The sequence below is a fragment of the Mus musculus genome, chromosome 2 (genome assembly GCF_000001635.26).
Source record: "Mus musculus strain C57BL/6J chromosome 2, GRCm38.p6 C57BL/6J".
Lineage (NCBI taxonomy): Eukaryota > Metazoa > Chordata > Mammalia > Rodentia > Muridae > Mus > Mus musculus.
In genome coordinates, this window is record NC_000068.7 from 130,253,153 (window position 1) to 130,266,361 (window position 13,209).

Here is a 13,209-nt window from a genome sequence, read left to right on the forward strand (position 1 = left end):
TGTGGACTCTCTTGTTTCTGAGACAACCAGGTCTTGGGGGCCTGCACTTAGCATTACAATAAATAGCAACAGGCCAAACCTCAACATCATGGGACTGGACTAGTAAATATAAGAGTAAGTTGTTAGCAGGGCGTGGTGGTGCACACCTTTAATCCCAGCACTTGGGAGGCAGAGGCAGGCAGATTTCTGAGTTCGAGGCCAGCCTGGTCTACAAAGTGAGTTCCAGGACAGCCAAGGCTACACAGAGAAACCCTGTCTCAAAAAAACAAAAACAAAAACAAAAAAAGAGTAAGTTGTTATAAATCAAGTCTACCATGAATGACAACAGCCCACCACAGTTAGTTCCCTCCATGAGAGGGAGACTCCATCAAATAAAAACAGAAGGCAGGGTGATAATCCCTGGCTTTATAGATGAAAGGAGGGGACTTAAGCCAAGGGACACAGGAATGCACTCCTCTATGGCCTCCTTCAGGGGATTGTGGCCCTACAAACACCTTAGGTTAACCCAATGAAACCATTCCAGACTTCTGGTCTCCTGAGATGTAAGACAGCCCAGGTATATTGTACTAATGCACAGTACCAAATTGTCATAGCAGTCACCACACTAACACTTCAAAGACAAAATAATCACAACCAGCTTGACTTAAAAATGGAATATTTGAAGTTCCCTTTTTTAGTATTTCTTTATGATGTGTAATAACAATAAAAAAATAAATTGACCAAATGTCATGTTGGTATGCATGACTAAAATGTTACAGATTGGTGTTTCAGATAGAATGTCTCGCGACGGGTGTGGTGGTGCACGCCTTTAATTCCAGCACTTGGGAAGCAGAGGCAAGCAAATTTCTGAGTTCGAGGCCAGCCTGATCTACAAAGTGAGTTCCAGGACAGCTAGGGCTATACAAAAAGATAGAACGTCTTTGCCTGCTCAGGAAAGATCTGCATGATCCTCCTGCTTCCACTTCCCAGATTCTAGGATTACTGGCACAGTAGTGCCGAGCAATGAAATAGCTATACATGGGATACATGGTCTCTGATTTAACTGCTCAGCTCTGCCATTATAGGACAACACACACATGTGTGTGTATATACCATTGCATATATATCATATATACATATATGATATATATGTCATTATAGCTCAGCCATATATACATTGCACCAATATATGAGCATGGCTGTCTTCCAGCAAAAGTTTATAAACAGTGAAATGTGTAAAAAGAAAAGAAAAGAAATCACACTTCACTTTTTATATGTCATAAGATATTATACTTGATTTTTTTTCCCAATTACTTAAAAAAGGTAAAAAGAAAACAGAAAGAAAACTATTTTAATTACAGGTGACAATCCTGTTTGTCCCTGAGGCATTTTATGTCAATCTGATCTTTGCACAGAGAAAACTAAATCTGCTGACTACAAGACTACATGACACAGCCTGGTAGTGCTATCCTTAGTACCTGCTGACTTCAACTGTTCCCCCCTAACTGTGTTAGCATTGTGCCTTATTACCTATAGACAGATGTGGGAATCAGAGAAAAGAAAATGTCCGTAGCTTCTCCAGAGCTCAAAGCTCTGCCCATGCAGTAGAAAGTGAGTAGTGATGAGGGCAGCCCTATGTCCACTCTTCTAATGTAGTCTTCCTAATAGAGGACTGTGGACAAACACTTGAAATATTCATCTAAAAAACAAATTTTCACTTTAACTTTTATATTATTTTAATAGTCACATTTGATGGTATAACTGTAGTGGAAAGAAGCAGGATATAAATGTAGTCATAAAGAGAACGGGGAGATGCCTTGGCCTTTAAAGTGCTTGCTGTGCAAGCCCGGTCCCCAGAACTATAAGGGCTGCATGGGCGTGGCTTCCCTTGGAATCCTAGCCTCTGAGAGAAAGCTGACTAATAGACTAACCATATTGGCTAGCTCTAGGTTTGAAAGACCCTGTCTTGAATAAGTGGAAGAACATTGTGAAAGACCTCAGACGTTAATCTCAGACCTCCATATGCACAGGCACACACATGTCCATGCTACACACATGCAGGAAAGGAAGACATATGGATGATAAATAGAGGGATGGGTAGATGACTGATAGATAGAAGATAGGTGATAGATTGATAGATCAGTAGATAGATGAATAGATGGATGGATGGATGGATAGATAGATAGATAGGCAGATCATAGTGTTCTATAGAAAGAATTTGAACCAGAATCTTCAAACTCCTAAGTCTACTTCATAAGCACCAAAATTAATTACCATTCAATAGCTACCAGTATCTAGGTGTCACTGGAAACATCTTAGGAGTCAATCTTCACAGTGATTCTAAACAATCAGAAGAAAAATGAACCTACTATTAACAGTGCAGAAGCCCATCTTGGGACAATCCTGATTCCTAGTTGGAAGATTAATTGTAGGTATGTTTTAGAGTTACTGTAATGTTTCCACCACATTAACTTTAGGAAAACTGCTTCCAGGTCAATGAACACAGAAGACCCATAGTTTGTCTTATAACTAAATCATAGACAATTTTCTTCTGGTGGAATACATGCACAGGCCTGGCACAGAGACTTATGCCTATGGTGCCAGTCCCTTGGAGGCTGAAGTGGAAGCATCACTTAAGCCCAGGAGATCAGGAACAGACCAAGAAACAGAGCAAGGGAGAACGTGTGAGGAAATCCACTATTTTCTTGCCAAAGAAAGGTGTCAAACCGAAGAGCAGTGCAGTTTGAGAGTTTGTGAGGCACGGAAGGCAGGAAGCTAGTAAGTACTCTGCAGCCAGCGAAGACGCCTGTTCTAACTGGAGTGGCGTCATCTTTCTCAGTATTTTTGGAGCAGAGCTCTGGCTCTCTCAGCAAAGCAGTGGTGAGTGGCAGCTTTGGAACCATGGGCGTGTGTGCCACAGGAACTTTGAACATACTCTAACAGGCCTTCTCCTCTCTCTAGTGGGAAAAACAGAATGTACGATGTCCTCCATGAGACCATCGAGAACGATTTCCCTAAGTTCCTGGGCAAGATCTTTGCGTTCCTTGCCAACCCAGGCCTGATCATTCCAGCCATCCTGCTAATGTTGTAAGTGACCCAGAACGCTGGCTCTGCCTCGTGGAAAACTCTCCTAGGAGCTGAGGTCTTCTGGACAGGGCTCTCCATTTCCCTCTCTTAGTCTGGATTTCCCAGAAGCAGACCCTGAGACAGATTCTAATGCAAGTAGTTTATCAGGGAGTAGAGAGGGTGAGGGGTGTTGCGTCCCTCTGTCATGAATGAGTCTGCTGTAAATCTTTCTGGAAAACCCAAAGAAATGATGTGTCTCAGAGTTACTTGTCTAGGGGTAAGGCGTCTCGGGCATTCACAACCAACCAGGTTGATTGGAAATATCAAAGAGCCATGGAATCTGAGCTCCTCAGAGCACTGAGAGTGTGAGTGTGTTTGCTATGCTTGGATGTGTGTTGTCTCCTAAGGACCATTGTTGAAGGCTTGGTCCCCAGCTGGTGGCACTATGTTTGAGAAGATTTAGAAACTTTAGTTGGGGCTGGCTGGAGGAAGTAGTTCATTGGCCATATTACCACCTGGTCACTGGGACCACAATACCAGATGTTGCATGACACTATTCCTGGGGAGCCGTGAACAAACATCTCACCAGCATCAAAGCCCAGCTCTGTGAACCAGTGAGTTGATTAGGATTACATAGGGAAGTAGGGGTGCTGGGCTGCTTACAGAAACAGAAGTGACTCAAAGACACCCCAGCATGGATGACAGTTCCCAAAAACTGGAGCTCACTGCACAGCCTGCAGGCCGCTCAACAGATTGAAAGCGTCTTCCAGGCAATGCTGCCAGCTTCTGCCTCTTTAAGCAGCCTGCTTATCTGAGTATCTCTCCACTGTGGTTATTGCTTGGAAGCTTGGGGAGGCAGGCCGAGTTCATCTGGTCCATTCAGGCACTCACTTAGTTCATTTGTTTGTTTAAAAGCAATAAAAACCAAACCAACCAAACAAACAACAACAACAAACAGAATGCAACTATGTAGCATTGGCCGTCCTGGAGGTTTCTGGGTAAACCAGATGGTTTTGAATTCATACAGATCCACCTACCCCTGGCTCCTGAGTACTGGGTCACCCTAAAGCTTTTTTTTGAGTTGTTTATTTCCTGTGTTTTAACAGTTCGTCAGCAAGACTAACTGTTTCACCTCTGTAGACACCCTCAGTCTTGGACAGGCTGTTACGCCTCAGAGGAAATTTGCTACTCAAGGCTCTGAGGGAGAGAGAAGGCTCACTTTGCTCCCATTTTAGAGACATAACAGAACAGTTCCTGTCATAGCCAACCAGGAAGTGGGAGGGAGTGGGACCCAGTGCTTTGCTGTCTCCATTTTCTCCCTTCTTCAGCCCACTCACCCCAGCTCACCAGACTGGACTGCCCACATCACCCTCACTCACACCAGAGGTGCACCGTACCATCTCCTAGGTGATTCTACTCTGGGTCACGCTGACCGGGCATGCATCCTTGGGATTGTATGTTGTCTGAGGCCCTGGCTGTCTTTTTCTTTGCTTCCCATCCACCGTTAAGAAGCTGTTCTGCACCCTCTTTGTCGAGGTGGGCTGATGTCTCTGAAATCATGAACAACATCATTCTTCCTCCTTTAAAATCATTTCTCTCAGGTACTTCATTTGAGTAACAACAAAGTAATAACAGAGAGGGCAGTTCAGCCTGACCTTTCTGTATGAAAAATAATCAGACTTTCCTCCTGGCCACTTACTTCCCAGAATAAGGACTCTGAGACTAATTATTTATTAATAAATCCTTAGGCCATAAGCTTCAGTTGGTTCTCTGACTTGCTCTTATTTTTTTATCCCTTTTATTCTAACCTGTGTTCAGCTGTATGGCTGGTTTCCTCTCCTCGTCTTCTTATTTCCGTCCCCTCAGAGTTCCAGGGGTGAATGTCCCCTTTATCTTATCCTGAGTTCGATTACCTGCTGGTTTAAGTCCACCTCCTCATTGGTTCCTTGGCAAATCTCCCCAGTCTTGACTATTTCCCAGAACTCTCTCTCTCTCTATGATGGATATCCCACCTCCTATTTTCTGCCTCAGCTCATTGGCCATAAGCTTTCCATTGACAGGTGATGCTTATAAAAGATTCTCTCTACATGACTGGGTTGTATTAGCTTGCTTTTTGTTGCTATGAAGAACACCATAGCCAAAAGCACCTTTAAAGGGAGAGTGTGTGTTTGGCTTACATGACTCCATGGCCATCACAAAGGGAGCCAGGGCAGGAACTCCAGCAGAAGCATTCGCAGGAGCCATACCATAGAGGAATGCTCTGACTGGCTTGTTCCCCACGGTTGTCTCCTTTTTCACAATTTGACCAGCACCATTTGTTGTCTTTGTTCCCAGTGTGTGTTTCTGCCTTCTTTATTAAAAAATCAGGTTTGGACTTATTTCCAGGCCTTCAGTTCTATTTCACTGATCACTGATCTGTTTTTGTGTGTTTTTGTCTGATGTGTGTGTGCCGATACCATGCTGTTTTTTGTTTGGTTTTTTTTTTTTTTTACTGTCTCTGTAGCACGGTTTGGGATGGGGATGGTGGCACCTCCAGCAGTTCTTTTATTATTCAGGATCGTCTTAGCTATCCTATAACATTTTTTATGTTTCTATATGAAGTTGAAAAATGTCCTTTCAAGTTCTGTGAAGAATTTCATTGAGGTTTTAATGGAGACTGCATTGAATGTGTAGAATGCCTTTGGTAGGATGACTGTTTTTAGACAGCCTACTGATCTATGAGCATGGGAGATCTTTCCATCTTCTGATATCTTCTTCAAATTCTTCCTTCAATGTCTTAAAGTTTTTATCATTCAAGTCTTTCACTTGTTTGGTTAGAGTTACCCCCAAGGGATATGTGATATTATTCAAGGATATTGTGAAAGGTGCTATTTCCCTGATTTCTTCTCAGCCCATTTGTCATTTGTATATAGGAAGGCTGCTGGGTTTTATGTGTTAATTTGATATACTGCTACTTTGCTGAGAGTGTTTATCAGCTGTAGGAATTGTCCAGTGGGGTCACTTATGTGTACTATTGTGCAGTCTGCAAATAAAGGTACTTTGACTTCTCCCCTTCCAGTTTGTATCCCCTTGATCTCCTTTAGTTTTATTATTGCTCTAGCTAAGACTAGGTATTAGTATTGACTAGGTATGGAAAGAGTGGACAACCTCATCTTGTTCCTTATTTTAGTGGGAATTCTTTGAGTTTCTCTCCATTTCAGTTGATGTTGACTAGGGGCTTGTTGTAAACTGATTTTATTTGTTGAGGTTGTCCCTGGAATCCCTCATCTCTCCAGGGCTTTATCATGAGTGGGTGCTGCATTTCCTCAAAGGCCTTTTCTACATCTAATGAGGTGATCATGTGGTCTTTCTTTCCATCTGTTTATATGATGGATTACATTTATCCATTTACATATGTTAAATCATTCCTGCATCTCTGAGTAAGCCTACTTGATCATGAAGGTTGATCTTTTTGATATGTTATTTGACTTGGTTTGCAAGTATTTTATTGTGAATTTTTGCATCTCAGTTCATATGAGACATTGGGCTGTACTTTTCCTTGTTGAGTCTTCATGTGGGTTAGGTGTCAGAATAACCATGGTTTCATAAAAAGAACTGGGATGTGTTCCTTCTGTTCCTGTCTTGTGGAATAATTTCAGGAGTATTGCAATTAACTCTTCTTTGATAGTCCGACAGAATTCTATGCTAAAACCACCTAGCCTTGTGCTTTTTTTGGCTGGGAGACTTTTAATTACTGCTTCTATATCACTAGGGGTTATAGGTGTGTTTAAATTGATTTAATGTTGGTAGATGGTGTGTTATGCCCATTCAATAAAATGGAGAGGGTGTCCAGAACTTGGGATGGTAGAACCAGCTCTACTCTGCTAAAGACCTAGCTTTGGTATTTCAGGCATCCTAGGGAAAACACCCAGATCCTGTCATTTTCTAATATCCCAGGACCATAGCAGGTATGTTTTTTTTTTCTCTTTTAGTCTGGCCATTTACTATCTGAACTCAGTTTCAAAAAGTCTTTCTAGAGCTAATGCCCAGCTGCGAAAGAAGATCCAAGCGGTGAGTCTCTCGGGAGCTACATCCCTAACCGAGCTCTTGCTTCTCAATGGCTTGCTCTGTGATGTCAGTTGTGTTCTTTCAATGCTTTTCTCATGAGCCAAATCCCAAAGTGCCTGCACTACAGGAAGCAAGTATCCTGTTCAACAACATGCATAAACAGTATGAAAATATTTGAGAGGCTAATGGTAGGGCTTAGTGGTAGAGAAAATGCTTAATATTTACAAGGCTTAGAGTAGTCACTAGCACTCACGCATTTGGGCACAAGCACACACACACACACACACACACACAAAGAACCTTTAATAATATAGGTACTAAAAGAAATGACGAAGCAACATATTGCTGATCCTTAGCTGAAGATGTTTCCTCAGTCTCCTTGATAAACAAACAGCTTCTTTAAACTGATACTCTAGTATCCCAACTGATGCTATCCAGCTGATACTCTGACTGTTCTCTCTGGACAGACAGACACACATACACACTCACACACATGCACACCCAGAGAGAGACATACTCACACATATATACTCACAAACACACTCATACTTGCATTCACACACACACATACACATAGACACACATACACATAGACACACACACTTATTAGATAAACTCTAATAATCTCTGAGTCACATATACACAAACATACTCATATACATAGACCACACACACACACACAAGGACAAACTCTAACAATCTCTGAGTCCTGTCATCCTCATCTCCTGTCACGCTTCTGGAACTAACTTTATATATCTTGCTGCCAGTTCCCCGCCCACACCAACTTCTGCTCAGATACAGGAGAACACTGAAATAAAGGTTAGGTGTTCCTTTAAGTGCTGTGTGAACCCCAGCCACATACTACACTCTCTCCAGTTAGGTGTAGAACCAACAACAGGCAGTTGGAAGTAGTCAGCAAGAACTGTAAACACGGTCCTACCTTCCCTCTTGTCTCGTGTGACTCAGGGGTCTAAGCATCACACACCCATACCCTTTGCTGGCATAAATGACTCCTTTTTATTTCCCCCCCAGCTCCGTGAAGTTGAGAAGAACCATAAATCCATCAAGGGAAAAGCCATAGTCACATATTCAGAGGACACAATCAAGAACAGCTCCAAAAATGCCACCCAGATACATCTTACTAAAGAAGGTATTTTTCCCAAGTACACCCAATGTGACTGGGACTGATCTGATAATTATTTAGCAATATGAAGTGCCTACCTCCTGGGACGTGATGAGGAAAGCAGACCATGTAAAGTGCTCAATGCAACTCTGGTGCACAGAGCAAACCAACAAACTCTTGCCAGAGGCCATACTTGGTAGTTTCTAAAAGGAAATACAGTAGTGCTGGAGAGGTAGCTCAGAAGTTAAGGGCGCTGGCTGCTCCCAAAGGATCAGGTTCTATTTCTAGCACCCATATGGTGGCTCACAGTCCAACGCTATCTTCTGGCATCTGTGGGCACTACACACACGGCCCATAAACATACAAGCAAGGAAAGCACTCATACACATAAATAATAATAAAAACTTCTGTCAGGCAGTGATGGCATGTACTTTTAATCCTAGCACTCCACAGACAGAGGCAGGTAGTTAGTTCTCTGTGAGTTTGAGGCCAGCCTGGTCTACAGAACAAGTCCCAGGATAGCCAGAACTTCACAGACAAACCCTGTCTTGGGAAAAAAACTACTACTAATAATAATAACTTTCAAAGAGGCATACCACATAGAATAAGCTGGTGGGAAAGGGTGAAAAGTTGCTCCCATAAGGATCTCAGGTTTCTAAAGAGTGATCACAGATAGACCAGGCTCTGCTGTTGGGGAGAGAAATAGGCAGGGTTAAAAGACTATGTCTGAGGTTATCTCGTTGTCTCGGGAGCACCTCTGTTTTACAGGGTGCCAATATGCCACAGTGTTGACCTTGGATGAGAGAACTGTACAAGGTGCACCATAGATTATTAATCAATAATTTAAGAGTTAAACTTTTCCTATGTGTTTCAATTTATTAGCAGTTGCATTTCACATATTCTTCATCACTATTTTTAAAACATTAACCAGAATAATACTATCTGCTATGACCAACAGGTCCAAAATATTTCATTCCATCTCACTCAATGCAAAATCCAAACGGGGTGTTTCCACTTAGTGGGCACAAGTACAGGGGATGTTATGGGTGGTCAGGGGCTAAGGCTAGGCATTTGCCACTGCTGGACCTCTTGTCCAAAGGAACTGGAGAAAAGGGCTCACACAGCTTTACTGGAGTGATAAGAGAGCTTTACTGGGTGTGAAGCAACAGTAGCAATCAGAAAAGGACACTGTAGATAAGGACACTGTTGACAGCCGAGCCCACGAGGGAGGATAGTCTGTAGCCCTGCACACAGTCTGGAGCCTCACTTTGTGGCTGGTTACCAAGAGGCATGGTTTGGTGGATTCCCTGTTTTATTCATAGATTAAGTCACATGTTCATTTTTCTACTATGAATATTTGCCTAATTGTGCATGTGCCCAAAACAAGTTTGGAATGAATCACCTCTTCCATTCATCATACCCAGATAGATTGGGAACACACTTGGACAGAAACTGACTAAATGTAATTGTTGTTAGGGGCAGAAAATGTATACTATTGTCCAGAGACGGGGTTCTGAGGTTGCTAGGTGCTTTGTTCAAAGATGCAATGTTAACAGTACATTCAGGTAAAGAAGCCAAGTGCCAAATGCATTATTATAAGGTATGGTGTGCATTAACTCAAAACTAAATAGGACCCCAGGATACTACACTATTCCCTGTGCTTGTCTGCTTTGAAAGGGGAAGATGACTCCTTCCATCCCATGGTTCTGCCTGTATCAAATGCCTGAAAGAAGAAAAGCCTAGAAGTCATAGTTGGTGGTGGTCCATACAAATCCACAAAGGAGCACTGTCTATTCTGTGTTCCATAAGAAGAGGAACTGAGGTTTGGAAGGAGTGTGTCCCCATCTTGGAATGAGGAGGAAGAAGATACATAAGTGAAAGGGCTGGAAATGAGGCTATTTTCTAGGAGTTCACATACTCTCTTCTCTTCCATCATCAGATCTGACCTGGCCATCACCCTGAGACTGAGGCTGTCGTTACTACTGTCCCAATTTTCACTCTGAAATAAAAATCTACCCTTGGAGCTGGAGGGATGGCTCAGCAGTTAAAAATGCTCTTGCTAGCCGGGAGTGGTGGCACACGCCTTTAATCCCAGCACTCGGAAGGCAGAGGCAGGCAGATTTCTGAGTTTGAGGCCAGCCTGGTCTACAAAGTGAGTTCCAGGATAGCCAGGGCTACACAGAGAAACCCTGTCTCGAAAAACCGAAAAACAAAACAAAACAAAAAATGCTCTTGCTGTTCTTCCACACTGCACAAGTCTCTCCCACTCCACTCCCCACCCCCCAGCCCCCACAAACACAATGGGTGGCTCATAACCCCTGTAACTCCAGCTCCAGCGGATCTGATGACTTCTGTCCTACAAAGACACCTGCACACACCTGACATATATATATATATATTTAAAATAAATCTAAAAACCAAACAAAAAGCCTCTAGCTCAAGGCCAGAGTTCAAACTGTAGTTTCCCCAGCTAGCAGACAAAGCTCTTCCTATTCAAGTACATAGCAGACCCCAGGGGCAACCTGACAGCTGCAAATGGGACTAGAATCCACATATATAGCAGAGCAGCCCAGAAAGTTCCGATTGGAACACAGACGAAATCTATATCTTTATTCTTGTCTCTCTTTTCCAGAGCCCACATCTCACTCTTCCAGCCAAATCCAGACCCTGGACAAGAAAGCGCAGGGCCCCCACACCTCCAGTACTGAGGGTGGGGCCTCGCCATCTACCTCCTGGCACCATGTTGGGTCTCAACCACCGAGAGGCAGACGAGATTCTGGCCAACCCCAGTCTCAGACTTACACAGGCAGGTCACCTTCTGGAAAGAGAACCCAGAGGCCTCACAACTGATTTTCTGGCATTCATGGGTGTCCCAGTCCTTGGCTTGAATCTCTACTGTTTTATATATCTCTTCCCTTCTCATCTCACATATACAAATGTTTCCCTATGGCTTATGTAACATATGAACTTTAATCCTTGCTTCCAGCCCTTGATTACTACCTAAAGGGAAGAGCAATGGACCTCACACACTAGCGGTTTCCTTTGGCTCCAGACTTGAGGAGGCAGGGATGAGGCCATGACTCCCTTTGTGGATTTTTTTCCATGGTGTATATGTTAGGACTCAGTTTCTACAGCCCCTCTGAGCAGAACTATGGTGTGGAGGAGCCTACAGATCTTACATCAGCCCCATCTAAAGGAGGCTAGATGGTTCAAATGGCAGGTCCGAGCAAAGGAAAACAGAGGTGGATGAGCCCGAGTCCTCCCAACAGCAAGATCTGCAACACCCAGCATCCAGCCTGGGAAACGGATGCCAATCAAGCACAGAGACTGCACTGGAGCCTCCTAGCATCAAGACAAAGAAACACACAGGCAACATGGTTCTTCTGATCCAGCTGAGAAAAACTTGAAGATTGCTCAGGGCAGGAAAGCCGTTTTTGTGCATCAAATTCTGAGAGGAATTAATCTGACTCCTGTGTAAGGGTCCTTGAAGATGGTAATTCTTTGTAAAATGTCTCCTAGTAGGCATAAGTGAGAGAAGACAGACTGTTTAGAAGGCTTTGCTAGAAGCCAAAGGCTTAGCAGAGTAGAAGTCTTAGATTCTCTAGAAACGCCAAGTGTAAGAAAGACAGCACTTTCCTCTATATTCCCAGGCACAGGTGAGCAGCGAAGCTTTAGACCAAGGGAGCGTCCCACCCCATGTCTCTGAGTGTTCTGAAGAGAGTCCTTTCTTTCAGCCAGTTACGTTTTGTAGCTATCGCCTGAGTCCTCAGGGGTCATCAGAGCGCTCTCTCTCTCTCTCTCTCTCTCTCTCTCTCTCTCTCTCTCACACACACACACACACACACACACACACACACACACACACACACACACACACACTGAACATCAGGCAAAGTCCTGGTAGTGAGAAGATTTCACAGCTACTCATAACTTATACAATTAACACAGCTCTCAAACTGAATTTCACACAAACGCTTCAATGGAATGGAAATGAAGACATATGAGCAGGAGAAACAGGGTAGTTAATTCACCTCAGTCCATCTGTCGTAGTTAGGGTTTTACTGCTGTGAACAGACACCATCACCAAGGCAACTCTTATAAGGACAACATTTCCTTGGGGCTGGCTTACAAGTTCAGAGGTTCAGTCCATTATCATCAAGGCAGGAGCATGGCAGCATCCAGGCAGGCTTGGTGTAGGAGGAACTGAGAGTTCTACAACTTCTCCTGAAGGCTGCTAGAATACTGACTTCTAGGCAGCTAAGATAAAGGTCTTATGGCCCACACCCACAGTGACACACCTACTCCAACAAGGCCACACCTTCTAATTGTGCCACTCCCTGGGCAGGGCATATACAGACCATCACACCATCCGAACAAAATGAAGAACTCCATGAACCCCCCAGCCTCCAGATCTGACACTGCCATCTGGGGACAAACATTCTGGCTGTAAGCTTACCTAAGATATCAACACAGGAACTCAGGCAAGCTAAGCCACACCAGCCAGCAAAGCCCACAGCAGCTTCCATGTCATCAGTACCATCTTGCCTGCATAATGCCAACTCAGAAACAAGACCAAGTGGAGGTACCTCTTGAGCCATCAGCCTCTGTTACTGTTGGGCATCTGACAGTTAACAGTACACATAAGTGCCTATTATAAACCAAATAAATCACCTGTTTTGAGGAAGCATAATTTATTATTATTATTATTTATTTATTTATTTATTTATTTATTTATTTATTTATTTATTTATTTATTATATGTAAGTACTCTGTAGCTGTCTTCAGACACACCAGAAGAGAGCGTCAAATCTCATTACGGATGGTTGTGAGCCACCATGTGGTTGCTGGGATTTGAACTCAGGACCTTTAGAAAAGCAGTCTGTGCTTTTAACTGCTGAGCCATCTCTCCAGCCCCCAGGAAGCATAATTTTATGTAAAGAAATATATTTGCTGTCTATTGCTATATACCAAATGAGCTCTTAAACGGATGCCTT

At 43.3% G+C, this 13,209-nt stretch overlaps 1 protein-coding gene across 2 annotated transcripts in view; it reads left to right on the plus strand.

The window, feature by feature from the left end:
• Nucleotides 1-12,037, plus strand: part of Tmc2 (transmembrane channel-like gene family 2) — a 69,996-nt gene extending 57,959 nt beyond the window's left edge. The window contains exons 17-20 of one of the 2 annotated variants that reach the window (NM_138655.1): nt 2,941-3,066; nt 7,017-7,095; nt 8,125-8,242; nt 10,848-11,293. In NM_138655.1, the coding sequence (NP_619596.1) occupies nt 2,941-3,066; nt 7,017-7,095; nt 8,125-8,242; nt 10,848-11,065 (541 nt within the window). In that variant the 3' untranslated portion in view covers nt 11,066-11,293. Of the gene's footprint in view, nt 1-2,940; nt 3,067-7,016; nt 7,096-8,124; nt 8,243-10,847 lie in introns of both variants that reach the window. The other variant, XM_017316469.2, reaches the window with a different exon arrangement.
• Nucleotides 12,038-13,209: the final 1,172 nt, after the last annotated feature.